Consider the following 20,938-nt stretch of genomic DNA (forward strand, 5'->3'; position numbering starts at 1 on the left):
TCTATTAGAGAACTGTTACATCTGGACTGAGCCTTTATGGGGGTGGTTCTTATTCTTTTGTGGGAAATGGACTCTTGGGAGAATCTGATGAAAGCTGTGGATCCTCTCCCCAGAAAAAGGCACATCTGCTCACATGAAGCTTTCCATATTATTTTAGGTACTTCACAGACTTCTGGAAGCCTGTCTAGTCATGGAATCTGTTTGGGCACAGCTGTTACTTGCTGAAGTATGGCTGAAAAAAGTTCCCACTGTTATCTCAGTTTATTGTAACTAGTGAAAACCTCAGCACATATAGTTTCAACCCTGGGAACATCCTGTGTGTTTAAAGATACAAAGTGGCAGGCTGAGGAACCAGTGGAGGAAGGACACCAAGGAGAAGGCAGGGCTGGCTTCATGGGCATGTGTCAGACCTCTGCAGTTGCACAGGCCCATGCGCCTGGTTTAACAGTGGGCTGTGGCACCATCTTGATATTCTTAATAATTGGTTTAACAAGGAGCCCCACACTTTCATTTCGTCCTGGACCCCACAAATTATGTAGCAAGTCCTGGGAGAAGAAAATAATCCTCACTAGCTAGCACTGGAAAGCTTACTATGTAAGTGGCAAACAACTGGCAATGCTGTGACTGGAACCCTGGCTGTTTGAGTCCAGAAGGCTGGGTCTTAACCACTACGGCATACTGCCCTCAGAATCCTACGAGGAAGGAGAGTATGGGAACCTCTTCTGGAACACTCCTCTCCGTTCCTCTGCCCCTCCTTCCCTCCTATTGTCCTCTCAGCATCAATGCCACTTCCCTGAGGAGGGGTTTTGTGGATCTGAATACCTAAATAATGCCTCCCTTATTCTCTCTTTCCTTCAAGGCACTGATCAGAATTTGTAATTATGTATTTATTTGTATTTAATGACTGTCCTTCCATAGAGTAGACTGTTTGCTCAGTGAGGGCTGAAACTGCCTGTTTGCTTCATCCCCTTATCCCCAGCTGAGAGCCTGGCACACAGTAGGCATTTCATGAACATTAGTTGGAAGGTACGGTTGATAAGCTATGATGAGGGATCAGATAGGATAGAGAAGCCCTAAGAATGACCCACGAGTTCCCTCTTGGGTGAGGCTAATTGCCAAGATGAATATGGAAGCTGGGGTGGGACTTAAATGATTAAATGGATTGGGGATGTGCCCAGGTTTAAGTAATTTGGGGTAGTGGTTTGGAGAAGGTAGTCCTCTGCCTGCAAGCTTTTTCTGACTCCCTCCCCACTATAAGCTGGGTTAGGGCTGGCCAAGCCCCCTGGGCAGACCTCCACCATCACCCTTCTCACTGTGTGTCCTTGGAAGTGTGTCCTCTCTCTGTGCTATGAAGCTCCATGGGGCCTGGAACAGGCAGCCCTGAGGGACTCATCTCCGGTTCCCAGAGCTTCCAGGAGTCTGGATGCAGTCAGGGCTCAATAAATGCCAGTAGAAGGAAAGAGGGAAGGAATAAAATGTGGCCAGGCATTCAGAAGGGAGGCTCCAGTGAGAAGCACATATGGGAACAGGAGTGGCCAAGCTTGGAACCCTATGGCCCTAGAGACAGGATGGACAGAGGGGTGCTCCAGCACCCTCAGGATGCCAGGCATAGGGCTAAGCTCTTTATTCACGTGCCTGCATTTCATCTTTGCATCCCCTCTGAAGAAGACATCATTATTCCTACTTTGTTAATGAGAAAACTGAGGCTCAGAGAGGTGCCGCGATCTGCCCGAGGTCACACAGCGAGTGAGTAGCAAAGTCTGGGTTTGATCAAGGGCTGTCAGCACCCCTCCCTACTCTTCCCTCTTCACTGCCTGACTCTTCCCCCAACGACCCCGCCCCCTTACCCCTTTTCCCCCCCTCCCCTCCTATGGCTGCGCCACCAAGCCCCTCCCTCCCCTCCTCTTCCCTGGTTTCGGTGGCGGCGGCAGAGCCACGTGGTGGGGCTGGGAAGCCGCGGCCGCCGAGCACCCGGGCGGCTGCCTCAACTGGGCAGTGCTGTTGTGCGCTGCGCTGCGCTAGGTGCCTGCGCTCCCCGCTCGGCTTTCCCCGCCAGCCGCCCCGGGGCAGAAGGCGCGCCTGGCGGCCGGCGGGCCAGACAAAGGAGACACGGCGCAGCAGAGCCTGCGCGCGGGCGGACGGACCATGGACTCAGAGCGCGGGTGGCCGGCCCTAGCCCTGAGGACCTGGCGCTCCCGGCCCCGGCCCTAGGCGCCCGGACCCGCCGCCCGGGGCGCCCAGCGGGAAGACGCGGAGCCCGCGCAGAGCGGATCAGGCGGCGGCCGCCGAGCAAGAGGGGGCGCCGCGGCTGGCGGCGGGCACGGCCCCGGGAGCCATGGGCAAGTGCAGCGGGCGCTGCACGCTTGTCGCCTTCTGCTGCCTACAGCTGGTGAGCGCTGCGCGCCGGGGCCGCCAGGGCAGAGTGGGGCGCGGCGGGGCGGGGTCCCGGGACGTGCGGGTGGGGTCGTGTGTCGTGTGTGTGTGTGTGTGTGTGTGTGTGTGTGTGTGTGTGTGTGCCAGTGTCCGTGGGGGGTGGGGGGTGCAGTGGACTGGAGTCACGGAGGGGACGGGCGGAGCCTGCTCCTGCTGGCCCGGCTGTCTCTTTGTGTGCGCTTCTTGCCGCTGTGCCTGGCGCTCCCCGGGTCCCCTAGTGCGTCTTCTGCGCGAGTCCCCGGCCCGCCCCGCGCGGTACAAGTGGCCTCCACTTTGGGGGGTGCACTGTGGGGCTGTGGCTCTCTGGAGCTGGGGGTGTGTCCGAAGCTGGTCTTTGGATCTGTTGAGATCTGCGGGTGTCTTCCCTCCGGATTGCTTCTTTGCGTGGGTCTCTCCTCCTCCGGGTTTCTGCTCCTGGTTTACGCCCCTGTGTGAGTGTTTCTCACAAAGTCTCTGCTCCCGTGTGTCCCTTGGTGTGTGTCTCGAGGTCTCTGACCATTTCATGTCCCTTTTTGTCGTGCGTGTTGGGATCTCAGACTCCATGAACCGTTCACTCCTCCTTTGTGCCGGCTTCCTCCCTTCGCCGCCTCCCCAGCGACTGGGCAGGCCTGGGAGTGGAGGGGCACCTCTCTGGAGACAGTCACTAGGAGCTGCGAGGTCCTGGGCCAGCCCGACCCGCAGGGTACTAGAACATCCTCCCTGCTTTGGCTCTGGGTTGCTGTGGCCATGGGTGTTCCACTCGAGCAGCTGGGGTGGGGACAGGCAGCTCCTCTCCACCTGGGTGCCCTGGGGAGGACCAGAGCAGCAGAGGGTGCGAGGCCTGCCCCAGCTTAGGGAGCGCAGGACCTTGTCTCAGGGAGACCATCGGAATTGGGGGGCTTCAAGTCAGGTCCTGGTAGGTGAATTGGGGAGGGCAGTTAAAGAGGGGCAGGGTCTCCTGTCTACCCTTGCTGAGGACTCTGACCCTGCTCCCAGCTGTGCTCTCAGGAAGAGACTTGCCCTGGCCTTGGCCTGCCAATCTATGAAAAAGGGCACCCCTGAGGGGCTAGAGGGGGGCTGGGAACTCCAGAAGGGCAGAGACTGTATTGTTCTCTGCTAAGTTCCCAGCAGCTGGAACAGTGCCTGGCTCTTCCGTTAATATTTGTAGAAAAAAAAGAATGAATCAGTTATTTGGCAACCTCCGGATTGTAGTAGAAAGTACCCTTGTTTATCTATTTTGTGGAACATAAAATGCCAAGAAACATTGAATCCTTACATGTTCTTTTTCTGTTTGTTTGTTTTTAAATTTAAACTAGTTTTTTGTTTTTTTTTAGAAAAGTAATATACATAAATGGTAAAAATGAATAAATCAATAAATAAACAAGCAGAGCAGAAGATAAAAGTAAGTTTCCTTCCCTGGGGAGCTTTGGGGAGTACTTACTCGGTGCCAGCTACTCTTGTAAGCACTTTTCCATGTAGTAATCCATTTATTCCTGATAATGACCCTGTAAAGTTAGTAGTAGTAGTATTCACATTGTGTAGTGGAGATGAAGTAACTTGCTCCCAGGGTTCTATAGCTAGGAGTCAGGCTTTGGATCCAGGCAGCTGACCAGCATTCTCTGTTACCTTCTTAATTGTAAAGTAAGGAGTTCTGGCCCTTGTCAGTCAGGGGTCCCTCGGGAGGTGCTGAGTGCTCTGCAGAGAGAGGAAGGTGGTGGACGTGGTCTCCCTGCCTCCTCCCACTCTCTCTTCCAGCTAAGCTATACCTACCTTTCAGCTTAGAGGATTTCACCAGCACTAGTGGCTCTTGAGTTAGACAAAATGCCCAGTTCTGGCTGGGTGGTTTGGGTGCAGCTTGTGAGGGTGATAAGATCATTTGGGGAGATGCTCCAAGGAGGGACTTGAAATTTGGTCTCTTGGTTCTGTTGCTCTGTCTGGGCTGATTGCAGAGTGGGTCCCTCCAGCTGTCACTGAGCCCCAGGAGCCCCTGCGCCTGGCACCTTCTGTGACTCCAAGAACGTGCTCCTTGGATGCTGGAATTCACCAGCCTGAGGCCAGAAGGAAGTCTCTTAGTTTTCTCATCGAACTGAACGAGATGGGGAAGGAAGAGGCTGTTAAATGTTTTCCAGCTGAAAACTTAAAAAGAGGACAATTGTGTCGTTTTTCCTTTCTGAGTGGGATTTAATTGTTTCTATAAAACAGGCCAATTCTAAACACTCTTCTGTAGTTGGGATAGACTTGCTTTGCTTAGGGTAGTAGGGTGTGAAGGTATTCTGGGGGATGGGGGAAGCAGGTGGGGGCCGTGCCATTCAGGCGAGCAAGTGTAGGAAAGTAGTCAAGGCTCTGGAGTCTGACAAGTGGAACAGACCTGGGTTCGAGTCCTGGCTCTGTCACTTTCTAGCTGTGTCATATGGGACAACTGGACAAGTTGCTTACCCCCACACCCCCCGCATTCCCCCAGTTAGCCACAGTTTTGTCGTCTGTTGAGATGAGATGATAAAAACAGTTCCTAATTCTTTAAGTTTGTTGTGTGGATTAAACACATGTAAAATTTAGCACTGTGCCAGGCATAGCATGAGCACCCAACAAACTATAACGTTTTATTGTTACCATTTTAACGATTCATACTGTGGGATGTTTCCCTGGGATTGCAGCCCAGACTTATCCTGGTGCCCCCTGCGCTCTCCTTTGTGGGAAGCAGCAGGTAATGGGCACTGAGCTGAGATGCAGGAGGCCTGGATGCAAACCCAGCTCTGCCACTGACTTTCTGCACACTTGGGCAAGTCTCTTCCCTGCTGTAGGCTTCGTTTCTTCCATCTGTGCAATGGGAAGAATCATCGGTCTGGCTCTCGAAAGTCGTGGCAACTCTGCCTGTCCAGGACTCTGGGGTGATAGCTGGGCTGATGTGGCAGTTTTGTTTCATCTAGTCTGATTGTATTCTGTAGAACATCTGGGGCCCCTTGCTTTCCCGGGTTCTCTTTAGCATATTATCTTGACAATGTTATTAAACCCTCTTCACTCACTAACTGGTATACATTTTCCTTTTCCTTCCCCCACCCAAGCCTTGCTTTTCCTTCCTAGTCCACCTCCTTCCTGAAATCTTATAGGCCGCTCTATTCTTCCTGTAAGATGACGAACCGGGAGGTTTGCCTGAGGGAATCATCATCAGTTTCATCATCATCATCATTATCACTCCATTTCTGGAGTCCTGTGCTAAGCACTTTATATGCATTACCTCATTTAACCAAATGAGCTTACATATGTAGAGTGCTTGGCACAGTGCCTGGTACATGTTAAATGATCAATAAACGTTAGTTCTTTTACTGTTTTTATCCCTCTTCTTATTGTTATTCCACACAATGGGACAGATGCTTATGTTTTCAAAAGGAGAAACTGAGGCTCAGATTGGTGACAAGGTCTGCCCGAGTCACTAAGCTAGTCAGTGACAGAACCAGGATGCCAGCACTCTTCTGCCTGAGCAGAGAGCCACCCTCTGCAGCGTGTGACCTCACACGTCTGTTCACTGCTCCAAGCCTCTGTTTCCTCCTCTGAAAATGGAAATGATAACCTTTCAGTAAGCTTGTGTGCAGGGCCTGGCATGTAGTGGGCACTTAGCGCATCACTGCCTTCGTTGTTCTCGTCCCAGCTCTTTGTGACCTGGGACACATGCCTTCACTCCTGGACCCAAGTCTCTTCTTCCATAAAAGAGAAAGTCGTCCCTACCTCACAAGGTCATAGAATGAGCTTAGCCAGGGTGCCTGGCACTCAGTAGGTACTCAGAAAAAAATTGGTTTCATTCTCTTCCCTTCTGGAAAGCTCTTTGCTTTCTGGAAGGTGATGGGTGAGGGGGGAAATATGTAGCTTCTTGCTGAGCTGCGGGTAACGGTGTGAAACGTGGTCAACCTGATTGATGTTGTTATTAGCTCTAGTGATGGTGAGGACTGGAGGGAGACAGCTCCAGCAGGGGCCTGCGCTCTGAAGCAGCTGTGGCTGCCAGCTCCTGGCTTTCTTGGGCAGGTCTGGCTCTGCTCTGGGTGGTTAAGATTCTTGGGCCAGGCTTCAGAGTCAAAAGCATGAAATTGGCCAGGGTGCTTTTGATCCTCATGCCTCATACCCCTTTGGTCATGATCAGTCCCCCTTTGCAGATGGACAGACCAATGTCAGATGGCCCCCAAGGCCCTTATGAGATGGGCAGAGCAAGGTGGGGCGAAGAAGAGGGCCTCTGGGGGTGGGGGCCATGGTTCTGCTGTATGCATGGGTGAGGGATTTTTTTGTGTGTGGGTTTGGTGGTATTTTGAGATAGGTACCCCATAAATGGCAACTGTATGGAGATGTGGCACAAGGATTAGAAACACTGCCTCTGAAATCAGATGGACAATGCTGCTTTGCTGTGTGACCTCCAGAAAGCCCCTTACTCTCTCTGATCCTCTGCATCCTTGCCTATAAAGTAGTCAGAACAACAGCTCCTACCCCACAGCTGTTGGGTACTCACCTTGAAACTTCGAGACTCACTTCTATAACTTCCTCTCATTTGGGGTCTGCTATGAGCCAGGCACTGTTCTAGGCACTTTATTTATCTTGTTCCTTGTTCCTGGCTAATCCACAGCCACATAAATACAGAGTGAGGACCCCACAGCCTTCTACCTCCAGCCTGTATGCCACATTGCTCCCCACATAGGTCTGTGAAGGTGCAGAGCATGGAAGCAAGTGGAGAAATCAAAAGCTTCTCTCAGACAGAAGGGGCTGTTACCAAATGCCAGATTTTCTGAGTTGCTTGCTCAACCCCACCCCCATCTGACTCCCAATTTCTCCCCACTCCAAACCCTGTATTGGGCTTAAGGAAACCATAAAGCAGGTTTAGAAAGTTACCCAGGAAAGAAACTAATTTGTATTGAGGACTTACCATTCCTCATAGCACTTTATGAGACAGGTGTGGGTTTTACACCCATTTACTGGTGGGCACAGACTGAGGCTCAGAGGAATGAAATGACTTGTTACCAAGGAAACAGGGAATGCAGGCTGAGCTTCAGAAGAGTGATCAAGGGGAGAAGATTTGAGAACAGTTGTGAAATCCGGACCAAGGGGAGATGGTGAGCTCTGATCCTGGGAATCTGTTCTCTCCTCGGGTTTCAGGGAGAGGTAGGTGACAGGAAGACAGGCTGAGATCAGAGATGTGAGGGGTTTTGGTGGTGGTGGTGTTCTTTTTACATTTTCTTGTAGTAACGTGTATAACATAAAATTTGCCATTTTAACCATTTTTAAATATACAATTCAGTGGCATCAATTACATTTTCAATGTTGTGCTACCATCACCACAATCCATTACCAAAACTTTTTCATCCCCCCAAACAGAAAATTCCATACCCATGAAGCAGTAACTCTCCATTCTCCCCTCTTCCTGGCCCCCCTATAACGTCTAATCTACTTTGTCTCTATGTATGTGCATATTCTATATATTCATATAAGTGAAATCATACCATATTTGTCCTTTTGTGTCTTGTTTATTTCACTTAGTATAATATTTTCTAGTTTCATCCATGTTGTAGCATGTATCAGAACTTCATTCCTTTTCATGGTTGTATAATGTTCCATTGCATGGCTATGCCGCATTTTATTTACCCATTCATCTGCTGCTGGACCCTTGGGTTGTTTCCACCTTTTGGCTATTGTGAATAATGCTATTCAGAGATGTTTTTAAAAGTTAGCTCCAGGCCAGGGGGTAGAGCTGGCTTTGGGCCTCAATGGTCCAGTCCAAGTGCCCTGGCCTGGGGAGGGATGGCAATTCCGAGACAGAGGGGGAGCCTCAGGCAGCAAGCAAACCTGCCGGAGACTCATGCTTCTACCAGCGGGGCAGGAGAATGAGCACCGAGGTTTTAGAAGGGTTAACTGTGGTTGCACATTGTAGTGGTTTACATTGGCCTTCTGGTCCCTGCCTCTCAAAGCAGCTGGCAAAACAAGAGCCAGGGAAGTGGAGTGGAAAGAGCTTGAACTTTAGAGTCATTTGGGGTTTTGAGTTCCAGCTCTGCTCCTTTGTAACTTGGTGACCTTGAGCAATACACTTGACCTCTGTGAGCTCCGCCTAGCGCATCTCTAAAGTCTGCCTCCAGATTTGTTAGGAGGCTCCTTTGAGATAAGATTTGCAGAGTAGGAGCTCACTAAAGGTTCACATCCTTGAAGGCCTTGACATGAGATTCATAGCAGGTTCTGTGAATCCTGAACACGAAGTAGGAAAGGGGACATGTCACCTTTCTGAACCAGTGGAAGACTGAGTTGGAGCAGTGGTTCTGCTTAATCTCTGTGGTCTTGGCCCAGCTGTACTTCCGTCTTCTCTTCAGTAAAATGGGGATAATTATAGGCCTCACCTCATGGGACGATACTGATTCTGACCTGAGCACGGGGCCTGGCACTAAGAGAGGCACAGGGCCTGGCATCCGAGAGGAAGGCCTGGTCCTCTCTGAGCCTCGGTGTCAGCTCTCAGTCAGCCAGGAGCTCCCTCCCTTCCCAGGTGGAGAGCAGAGTTGCTGCCACGTTGACCCACTTTGCTGCATGCATTTGTGACTGATGGGGCTATCAGAGCCTGGGAGAGGAAGACCTCTGCCTCCAGTGGTCTGCACAAGGTGTCAGGTTGTCAGGGACACAAGTGACTGGTCTGTCCATCTGCCTAACAGTCCTTACTGTCCCATCTCAGATGCCCACATGACATATTTGATTGTGCAATCAAATCACAGCCCATGGTGAGTCAGAGCCTGGAGGTTCTGACCCATCACTAACTTTGACCTGCCCTAGGTGAGCTTTCTGGAGTTCCTGACCTCCAGAAAGATTGAATACTCTGGGGTCAGAGTATAAGGATTGCCACCAGCTAACCCTACCCAGAGTTGCATTTAGCAAATTTTTATGAAGCACCCACAAAGTGATGGGCACAGTTTTAGGTGCTGAGTCACCTTGGGATACCAAATATGCCCTCTGCTGCTAGTCAGAATCCCAGGGTTCTGGAACTTACCCGGCAGCTTTGGCTGGCCCTGGCCCTCCAGCCTCTCTTTCCCCAGTCTGTGAAACCAGGGGGTGGGGGAAGGTGTTGGACTCTTATAAGTGGTTTTCCGACTGTCTGCAGAGGTTCTTCCAGGGCAGGGCTGTTAGCCAGGTGGTGAGTTCCCTGTCCCTGGCAATGATTAAGAATTTATGCATAGTTTGGAAGACCACTTGGACACGTGATGGGTGTAATGATGATCCAGGTCCCTGGGAACCACAAAGTGTGGTTCCAGGTCCTGAGAGGACAGTCAGTAGCACAAAATGCTACCTTTTATGCATAATGAAAATGAGGAGCATTTTGAGCTCTTACTTGTACCATGACCAATGCCTGGTACTAGGTACTCTTATGATCTCCATTTTATAGAGAAGGAAACTGAGGCACATTCACTGAAGGTCAAATGGCCAGCAAGCAGCAGAACCGTGATCTGGACTCCAGTCTGCCTGACACTGGAACCCATGCCAATATGACCTGGGAGCCCAGCCCCTAGTGTCCCCAAATGCTGTGTGACCTTGGGCCAGACCCCTCCTGGTCTCAAGGCCCCACTCTCAAAGAATAGTCGAGGTACAGCCCTTCCAGAGCTAACCTTCCAGGACTTATCATCCCTTTGCCTTAAGCATGTCCCTTTTTACTCCGCACCCCGAATCTTGGAGCCTGGCTGAGCTCCTGACATAGAGGTGGGAGATATGGGAGTCTGTAGGAACTTGGCACCCCCACCCCAACCCCCACCTGCTCTGGCCACCCCTTGCCCTAGCAGAGAAGGCAGCCTTGGGATTTTAGGGTAGGGGCCTCTTTTTTGGGGGGGGGGGGATGATGCTGGGATGGTGGGGGGGGTGGTTGTGCAGCCCCAGCCTGAACCAGAGATGTGAGTTTTCAATTACACAATTAAGTGCACAATTAGGCATAATTACCAGTGCTCAGAGCCCGAGACTGTTCATAATAGGCGTGTAATCTACTGCAGCCTCTGTTTATACTACTCAGTGCGCTCCCTAATGATGCCAGGATGCCTTCACACTGCACTGTTGCCATGGAGACAAGCCCACCGCCACCGTGCAGGGCTGACAAACGGTGTTCTGGTCCTGGGCCCCTGGATTGCTTCTGAGGCCTCTGCAGTCAGCCCTGGAGTGGGTCAAGCCCTCCCTGCCCCCCAACACACCCCACTGAGAAGTCCCACTGGTTCAGGCCAGCCTTGCAGCCACCGGGGAGGACAGGGAAGGGGATTTTCAGCTCCCACCCCTGCCCCAGGTTCCTCAAACCTTCAGCAGGATGGCAGAGATGCTGTGAAAGGCCTGGCGGTTATCCACTCAAGCCTCCCATGCTACTGGGGAAGCGGAGGCCTGGCGAGGGGGCCCTGGGTGTACCCGGCTCCCAGAGAGGCCCACCTCTGGGTGAACTGGTTCCATGATCTTGGGCATGCCTCAGCCCGTCTCTGAGGCTGGTTTCCCCATATGTAAAATGGACTGCAGGGTCTCTGCACGTGGTACAGTCTAATAGGGAGGATTTATTGAGCACTTAGGACATACCTCATACTGTTGTAACTGCTTTTCCCGTAGTAGCTCATGCATCCCCACTATGCCTCGATGTATTAGGTACAGTTATCTCCATTTTACAGAAGTAGAATCTGAGGCTGAGAGCAGTTACATCAGGTAGCGGCAGGGGTGGGATACAAACCCAGGCAGTCTGATTCCAGGGCCCAACTCTTAACCTCTGTGCTTCACGTGTGCCACCTCACATCATCCTCACAACAGCCTGAGAAGTAGGAAGTCTTAGCCCCGTTTCCTTGACGAGGACTTTGAAACCCAGAGAACTGAAGTCATTTGCCCAGAGTCACACAACAAGGCGGTGGCAGAGCAGGGTCTAGCTGATGCCAAAAGCCAAACTTCCTAACTTTGACTTCTTAGTGGAAATCATGAAGGGGTAAAAGAACTTCCTTCAGTGAGCCTGAACCAAGGATCCCCAGCATCCCTACCCATCATTGGGGGGCAGCCTGGCCCCGGCCACTGAGGAGACAAGGAGCCCCTGGGGTCCCTTGGACCCAGTCCTTCCCTTTGATCTTGAAGGAAATCTTGGTCCAGTTCCTCCATCAGCCCACCTGAACCTTGGTCCCTGGACACAGGGTCTGTTTTTATGCCCATTTTTTTCTCCGTTTCTCTGTCATTGAGCATATTATTTATGGACACCTACTGTGTGCTAGCCCCTGGGAAACCCGTATGTATCAGATATCGTGGAGAAGCAAGATCAGAGCACAGAGGTTTCAGGGATAGATGAGTCCGATTTCAATCCTATCCCTTATTGCCTGATCTTGGGCAACCTGTTTGACTTCTCCATGCCTTGGTTTCTTTATCTGTAATGAAAAAACAGTCTGTAACTTGCAGGGTTGCTGGAAATATTTTAAATGATAATATTAACAACCACCATTTATCAAATGCTCACTATGTGCCAGACACTGCTAAGGCTATTATATGCCTTAGGTGAATTTTGGTAACACATAATCTGCCGTTCCCATTTAACAGATGAAGTGACTGAGGTTTAAGAAATTTAAATGCCTTGCCCAGGGCCTCACAGCTGGTGAGTAGCAGAGCAGACATCTTACTCCAGAGCCCCTGCTCTTCCCCACTGGGCCTCGCATCAGCAAGGAGATGTCACCCACCTGCAAGTGTTCCATTCCCGCACCACTTCCCTGGAGCCTCCAGCCGCTTGGCCAGATCCTCTCATGGCATCAGGCGTGTGGATGGAGGGGGCAGTGCCCAACTGGCACGCCCAGAGCTCTATCTAGCTGGATGGTTCCCCGTTGACATGCTAGAAGTCTGGGTTCTCCAAGATGGGGCTGTCAGACATCACCTCCATCTTTACACTATGTAGGTGGGAAATCTGAGGCCCAGAAGTGGTCTATGACTTGCCCATGTTGCAAGCCAGGGGCAGAGTCAGGACAAGGACCCAAAGCCAATTTAGGACACTTCTTTTTACCTTCCTTTTATACCCCACTGGTCTGTTGGAAAGAGGGGTTTGAGGGCTGTGCGGTGTGTGTTTCTGTGTTTGTATGTATGCATTCAAAAGTGCACACAGCTGCATGCCCCAGCGTTTGTAGGGCAGACACTGACACGTAGAGATTTGTGGATCAATAAACATCCCTTCCCGCTTCCTCCCTCTTCATTTATTCATGAACTCTGAACTCCTTGGCTCCAGAGAAACTGCCTGGAAGAAAGCAATTAGAACATAATTAGAACCTCCTATTATCAGTTCTCAGAGGGAGAGAAGGGAAGATGCTAGGGTAGGGGGGGTGGGGAGTGGCCCTGGGAGTTCCCTGTATCTGCAGCTCCTGCAGCTGCCCATTCAGCTCCTGCTCACCCCATGGAGCTCAGCCTCCCCAGAGTCCTGGATGCTAGTCCACCCTGGGCAGGAAATGAGCACCACGTCACTGGAGGCATTCAAGCGCTTGGTAAAGCTAGGGAAGGGAATTTTCTGCCTTGCATACCGAGTCAGAGTAGATGATTTCCACATCCCTTCCATGCTGAGTTCTTGGGTGCTCCCTGCAAGGGACCGGGCCAGGCATTGCCGGAAATGAAAAAGCACAACATGGCTCCTGCTTTCTAGAAAGCATCGCATTAGCAGATTGTAGTGAATGAAGAGTAAAGGACAATAGGAAATGTAAATTACCTGGAGGAAGCAGTTTACCACGCAGGACTCCGCTGCCAGGCAATGAAGAGTAATCATAACACACCATCCGTCAGTGTTCATGGGCATGTCTGACCCCAGAACCACTGCTCTTCCCCACCGGGTCTCCTACCGTCAAGAAGCCCACAGGAGGGGGTGGTCCTTCCTCCCCTCCCAAAAGACAAAATGCAGGGCAGTGCCGGGGCACCATGTTCCCACTTCAGATGTATTTCCTCACTTAACCTGTGCCATCACTCTAAGAGGTAGGCTACTTTCCAATTTACAGATGAGAAAGCTGAGGCTTGGGAAGTGACAAAACTCAAGATAACTCAGTGTTGGTGCAGGACTCAAACCCAGGCCCTGGGGACTCCAGAACCCTTTGCACTTTGCATTCTACCAGGTTTGAGAGTGCACTCTACTCGTTTCCCCTCTCCTGAGCTTCAAGTTAGGCCCTACTTGTTCTGAACTTCCTTGTCGGGGGGCCTTGAAAAGCTGTTTTATGTTCCCTTCTGCGTGAGTCTCCTGGTTGAAGGTTGCAAATTGCATCCTCCTAGTTCTCCTTCTCTCACTCGGTGCCAGCTGAAGAAAGAGTGGGAGAGCCTTGCCACTGGCTGGGTCACTGACCCCAGACCCAGCCTTGGCAAAGGCATGTGCTGGCCTGGCAACTGAGGGTCTCTAGAGAGAGGGTCACCATGGATACAGGAGCCCAGGCTGTAACCAAGGAGACAGCCCCCCAGCCCTTAGGCTGTGACAAGGAGGGTGTGGCTTCATGAAGAGGAGGGGAGAAAACTGCCTCTTGAGGCCCAAGTGGACATAGGATGGGATGATGAACTCGTCAGGGTCAGAAGAGCAACTTGGGGCTGTGGGCTCCCTCCTGAGGTGGGGTGCCTGGAGACAACCAAGCTCTCCTTTGCTTACCCTGCCCCACCCGAGGGCATGCTGCCATGACAATCAGGCTCACCTTCTTTGACCCTCTGCAGGACTCTGTTCCCTTCCTTTGAGTGACAGGTGGTCACCCTGGCAACAGGCTTTGTGCCCAGCAAGGGTCTCAGACTTCTCAGTGGTCCCTTCCCTCTCACATGTCAAGATAGATTGTACTCCTGCGGCGTACAGCAGCTCGGTCCAGCTGGAGGTGAGGGACCACGTGGGGCCAACTTTCTGATGTGGGCTTTTTACCAGCTTCCCACCAGACTGCCTGGATCCATCCCCCTGCTGGATCATCACCTACTGACAGAATGATCTTAATAAAGTGCAGGCTGATCCTGCCTCCCCTCTGTTTAAAATCTATCCATGGCCCCTCATTGCCTTCAGGATGAAGCAGTGGTTCTCAAACTGTAGAGTGCATCAGAATGTCTTGGAGGCATTGTTAAAATATGAATTTCTGGACCTCACTTCCAGAATTTTTTATTTAGTAGGTCTGGGATGGGGCCTGAGAATTTGCATTTCTAAGCAAGTCCCAATGTGCTTCTGATGCTGAAGTCTGGAAACACATGTTGCGCATTACTGATCTGCACTAGCAGGACACTGAAAACCTGCCAGGACTTGCTGGTCAATCTCAACTCTCACCACTTCCACATCCCTGTGCTCTGGCCCTGTAGATCTCAGCACACCGGGACCTTCCACACCTCCATGCCTTTGCATTTGCTTTTCCTGCACCTGGAAGTCCTTTCCAGCTAGTCCATCTTTTCCCTGCACTACCTCATCCCCACTAAAAATTGACTTCCTCCTCTGGCCTCTGCCGACACCTTGTCCCCATGCACCGCCGTTATGGCAGGTATCACACTATTGCAGTTCTCTTCCCATCCCACAGCTGATCCCTCTCCTCGAGGCCTGCAGAGGTTTCCGAGCCACCTGGACCTGGGAGTCTGGTGCCAAGTCTGGCCCCTGGAAGGCACTCGGTAGAGGTGTAATGCGAGCAGATGGAAGGTGTGGGCAAATGATAAACTTCCTATTTTATTCAGCCAGATAGACATTGGGTGTTTGCTGCATGCCAGGCACCGTGCTAGGCGCTGAGGAGATGGAGGTGTGGGTGGCCAAGTCCCTGCCCACATGGGGCTCACGAGAGATGATAAATGCATCACATTGGGGTACGGCGAGTGCTATACAGGGAAAGAAGACGGTGAGGGATCGGGACGTTGCAAAGAGGGTTTCTTAGAGCCAGCAGTCAGAGTGGAGCTGAACGGTTTCCACAAGTAAAACACAAACATTTTCACACAACTCACTGCATTTATTCTTCATGACAACCCTTCCAGGCAGAAACTGTCATCTCCCTTTTATAGATGAGGAACCAGGACCCCCAAGGGGAATCACTGGGCCCCAGTCATGGTGGGCACAGGCAGAGCTGGGATCTCCTGACACTACACTCCAAGCTCCCTCCATCCCCCAGCTGCCCCTGGGCTCAAGGAACCTGTGTGGCCTCAGACTCTCTGTGGGGGACATGTCTCCAGTGAGGATTTACCAGTTTGCTCATAACAGACACCACAGCCCCTGCAGGGGACCTGGGCGGTACCAGAAGCTTTAGATGGCCTTGTCCTTGTCCTGGCCCTCCTCTGGCCGTGTCCTTCACCACAGGGCAGGGAGTCCACAGAGCCGGGGCACATGCCCACCGGGAGCCTATGCCCTACCCCCACCCTAGACCTCCCTCCAGATACTCAGGGCCCCAGAGTCCCCTGTCGAAACAGCCCAAGTCCACTTCTGGAACCTGCCAGGCTCATCCAGAGGACACCCTGAACAGCTGGCATGTGCACACCCAAGACCTAAAGGACAGGCAGGGGCCTGCTGTTTGGGGGAGGGGAATATGTGGCTATTGCTTGCACGTGTGTCCTAGGATGTCCAAACCTCCGTATGGGACCCCTGCACAAACAAGAGCCAGAAGGGGGGCAGGCTGCCAGCTGGGGCCAACTTTCCCCACACTACTTCCTTCCAGAACAGAACTCCAAGAAGACAGAGAAATTTAAATTTGAGCCTGGCCTTCCAGACTGTTATATCTAGGTAGGAAGATAGAACATATTGTATTTAAGAGTTTGTTAGCTTGGTTTGTAACTTCGGACTGTTTAGACACATGGTGTGTAGGCCTCCATCTGGACTCTTGCCTGGGTCCCTGAGGCCCCAAACGTTAGAGAAGGGTCTGGGCTTGGGGGTGGGGCCCAGGATCTGCTTCGAGGACGATGCCAGCTGCTCCAGCCTGTCGCTGCCTGTCTGCTGGTCAGCAGCTCCACGAGCAGCCTGCCGTCCCCAAGCTGCCACTAGCCATCATCTCCAAGACAGGCCACCGGGGACACAGGGAGCCTCAGCTGAAGCAGGAGGCTGTCTGGGTCCCAGCCTGGGAATCTCACCATGGTCATGGACAGTGACAGCTGGGCTGGTCAGCACCCGGGGCCTGAATGGGGCTGGCGGCAGGGTGGGTGGGTGGGGGTGGTCATAGGGAGGTGGGGGCACGGTTTATCCAGGCCAGCTAAGGCCAGATGCTTGACATGCATGATCAACTCCCACCCTCCCAGCTGCACCAGGTGCTGGCGAGATTTCCTCTCATTCTGAAGAAGAGGAAATTGAGGGGTTTGGAGCCTCGCTTCTGCTACTGCCTGGGAGTGTGTGTTCAGGCAAATTGCTCGGCCTCTCTGAGCCTAGTTTCTTCATTTTAGGGTGGAGCTAATCCTACCTGCCTCCTAGGCACACTCCCTGTGCGAATTCAGGTTAAGAATCCATGAAAAGCACTCAGCACAGCACCTGGCACTTAGTTCATACTTAGAAAATGGTAGCTGCAGTTAATTATGGTTAACACCAATCACCCGGGCTCCTGGTGGGCAGGTGGGTGTGTAAGGCAGACACGGGCAAACGGGGCCAGGAGGTTTCCCGGACAGTATCTTTTCAGCCCTTTCTTTGTTCACCTGTGTACAGGGATGCAGGGGGTGCCCGTTGGGTCCAACCCCTGCCTCCCTTCCTCACTGCCCCTAAAGAGGACAGCGAGCCTGGCATCAGGGTCCTTCGTGAACTAACTGTTCCCAGGGAGCAGACTGAAACCATTTCTGGGAAGGGTTGCAGTGGAGTGTGTGATTCCAGATTGCACCAGACAAAAATACCTTGAACAAAAATAAGCTCCCTCAGGTGGGTGGCAGCAGTCGGCTCTCCCTTCTCTGTTCTGGGCTGCCATGGGCAAGAGTGCATTGCATGAGAGCCTTTCCCGCTAGTCTCGATGTTTCCAAGCAGCACCCACCCTCATTCTGGGGCCAGGAGGCTTGGAGGCTGGTGGGCAGCAGTGGCACGGGCACTCAAGCCTCCTCTGGGGAATGGGACTCTGTCACTTCTCTGGGCAGTGTAGTGAGCCTGTTAAATGTACAAACTCTGGAGCCAGAGGATCTGGGTTCAAATCCTTAACAGCATGGGACTGAAACAAGTTACTTCTCTTTGTGCCTCCGTTTTCCCATGTGCAAAGCAGCAGATTTCTGTGAGGGTTAAATGAATCAAAGCAGGTTAAACTTTTGAGTGATGCTTGGCATATAATAAGTGCTGGCTGTTTGCACCTGTAAAGTCCATGCTCAGCACATGCACATAGTAGGCACCCTTCCTTCCTGCTCTCAGCCCTAGGCCTGAAGATCAGGATGGCCCCTTGCAGGAGGGGCCCCTGTCCACCTTGCACCCATGTGCAGACAGCAGCCAGAGCCCCTCTTCCTCCAACAGGTTCCACCAGCTGCCTCTGGCCCAGGGCCAGGAAGTGATTGCAGGAGGCAGCTCGGCTCCCCTTCCCCGCACTCCCCTTTAATCTCCAAGGCCTGCCTGGGGTTGGGGGGCCCTGCAGGTATCTGGTTAAGAGCAAGGCTTCAGGCCCTGACCCACCTGGGTCTGCACAGCTCTGCCCCTCTGCAGTTATGAGAGGTCAAGGGTATAGACCTCTCTGTGGCTGAGCCCCCCTCTGTAGAAAGGGGGTGATGCCCCATCCCTCACTCGTGGCTCTGAGGGTTAAATGAGGTGGTGCGCACAGAGCCTGGCACACAGCAGGTGCACACAGAATACTAGCCATTGTTAGCAAGAATTGCATTGAGATTCAGAGCTGGGCATTTTGAAGGGAAGAGTCCTTCAGTGCAGTCACCTGGGAGGGAGGCCCCTCTCATGGAACCGGGGCTGGGTACTGGACAGGCCTCTCCAGTGGTCCCTTTTTACTGCCCCAGCTCTCTCAGGACCCATGACCCTCTCTCCTGGGCCAGACCAGAATAGAGCTCCCCAACCCCAGAACCAGAAGATCACCAAGAGAGAGTGGCGGTGCCCAGGGGGAGTGACACTCTCTTCCTCCTTTTATTCCTTCCTGCCACAGACCTTCCCTGAGACCTACTCCTGGCTGGCCCCGGAATCTTAGGGCTGAAGCAGAGCAGGGGACCTGTGCAGATGGTCAGACCATTACCAGATGGGAGAGTAAGGGCGGTGCCCACTGGGCCACCAGGCTGAGGGCCCTCCCAGCTCCCCCCACCTCCCTGAGTCTCTGTGACCTCACCTGTCCAGAGGGGCCAATAATTCCTCATCACAGGATGGGGCATAAATCACAACCGAGCAGTGAAGAGCTGTCCAGATGTTGGCAGCTGCTGGATTCTCCGCTGGCAGGAGAGGGAGGGACACCAGAATGGAAGGCAGGGCTGAGACAACAGTGGGAAGGGGGAATCCTGAAGCCATGGAGTAGGGGGGCTGCTCTGCACCTTTGCCCACTGGCTCCTGACGCCCAGCGCTGTTGCTAGGCAGACTTCCCCACCTGGCTTTTAGGTGGAAGGGATTAAGTCAGAAGTGGTTGCTGTTGCCATAGCAGTGAGGCTGGTTTTAATCAGTATTTCCTTCCTAGGAGCATCAGTACAGGAGGTGCCACTAAATAAGTCAGGGAATTGGATTTTTCCTTCTTTCCATTGGGTCACATGAAGAGTGACCTCAGCTGGGAGAAATGACATCCCTGTTCCTTCACTCCTTCCCAGTGTTAACCGGCAGCACTTGCTACTCACCTTCACCTCCACAGTAGGTGTCTGACACCTCCCATATGGTGCCTGGTCCAAGGGGTCACTTACAGGGCTTGGTGCCCCTTCCCCAGTCCGAAGATGCTTCCCTGCTCAGCCCCAGACCCTGCCACCCTGGCATCGGCCATGGGACACAGTAGCCCTTCCAGACCTTCCCTTTGGTGCCCCACGCCCTCTCACTGCTCTAGCCATGAGTCTTTTCCTGTCCCTTCTCCTTGCCCAGCTCTCTGTCACCTCGGGGCCTTTGCATGCATTTGTCCCTCTGCCTGAACCTGCTTCCCTCTCCTCCTTAGCTTGTTAACCCCTCGATCCTTCAGATCTCCGCATAAGCACCGCTTCCCCAGGGTCACTCCCATCATAGGCTCTCATTCTTGGCACCCCTCCTTCAGAGATGTAGTACAGTGGTAATTTTGCCGTGTGTGTGTGTGTGCATGTGTGCTCGTGTGCACCCATGTGTTTGGACACTATTTGATTAGATTAATCAAGCTTCCCCCCACAATAAAAGTAAGCTCCATAAGAACAAGGGCTGTGTCTTTAAAAAAGGGCGGGGGGGGGGGGGATATATACTTCACATGCCATGAAATCTACCACTTTAAAGTGTACAATTTAGTGGGTTTTAGTATATTCATGAGTTTGTGCAACCATCACCACTATCTCTTCCCAGAAAGTTTTCATCACCCTCAAAAGAAACCCTATACCTTTTAGCATTCACTCCTCATTTTCCCCTTCCCCCAGGCCCTGGCAAACACTAATCTACTTTCTCTCTCTCTCTGAACATTTCATATAAATGGAATCATACAATACACAGTCCTTTCTGATTAGCTTATTTCACTTAGCATAATGTTTTCAAGGTTCATCCATGTTGTAGCATCTATCAGTACTTCGTTCCTTTTTATGGTTGAATCATATGCCATTGGATGAATATCCCACATTTTATCCATTCTTCAGTTGGTGGACATTTGGGTTGTTTCTACTTTTTGACAGTTAATTATGCTCCTATGAATATTTGTGTACAAGCTTTGTGTGAATATACAGTTCCAGGTCTTTTGGGTATATACCTCGGAGTGGAATTGCTGAGACATGTGGTAACTCGAGGCTTAGCTTTTTAAGGAACTGCCAAACTGTTTTCCACAGTGGCTGCACCATTTTACATTCCCACCAGCAACGTATGGAGGTTCGTTTCTCTACATTCTCACCAAGGCACGATTATAACCATCTTAGTGGATGGAAAATGGTGTCTCTTTGTGCTTTTTATTTGTATTTCCCTATTGACTAATAAATAATGTTAAGCATCTTTTCATGGGGTTATGGGCCACCTGTCTGTCTTCTTTGGAGAAATGTCTATTCAATTTCATTGCCCCCTTTTTTTTTTCTTTTTGAGCAAGGAGGTGGCAAGTTTATTAAGTATACATACAAGAAGGGCGTGTAGACTCTCTCGCGAGGCTAGAGGTTGAAAACACTGGGAAGTTTTTTTTTCCTTTTGTAACCTGTATTAACTATTTTACTACCCTCCCCTTTTTCCTCTTTTTTTTTGATGCTTGATCATAGATAATTCACTCAGGCGCCAGGGATTGGTTAGTGCCCTTTACCTTAGAGATATCTTTCTCCTTGCAGCCTGACTGTTCTCTGGAATTTGCCCTTTGCTCATTAGCCAGCTGTCACCCTAATTCTAACCCTGCCTCAACTTCCCCCTCAGAGAGTTCTAGCTCCCCTTCATCTTAAGGGAATTGGGGCTGATGGTCTGTCTTCTGTAGCTGCTTCAAGCTGTCAGAGGGTCACAGGCCCTGCTTTTCGGAGCGTGGAAGTCCCTGGCTGTTCATTGAGGGTGACTGAGCCTAGGAACGGGAGCTTAGCC

The 20,938-nt window shown here is 51.8% G+C and overlaps 1 protein-coding gene across 1 annotated transcript in view; it reads left to right on the forward strand.

Moving 5' to 3' along the window:
* Nucleotides 1-2,335: 2,335 nt before the first annotated feature.
* The window catches only part of NKAIN1 (sodium/potassium transporting ATPase interacting 1), a 41,744-nt gene continuing 23,141 nt past the window's right edge, over nt 2,336-20,938 (forward strand). The window contains 1 exon segment of the mRNA XM_037817894.1: nt 2,336-2,389. Within this exon segment, the coding sequence (XP_037673822.1) occupies nt 2,336-2,389 (54 nt within the window).

The sequence above is a fragment of the Choloepus didactylus genome, chromosome 2, assembly GCF_015220235.1.
Source record: "Choloepus didactylus isolate mChoDid1 chromosome 2, mChoDid1.pri, whole genome shotgun sequence".
In the NCBI taxonomy this organism is placed as follows: Eukaryota; Metazoa; Chordata; class Mammalia; order Pilosa; family Megalonychidae; genus Choloepus; species Choloepus didactylus.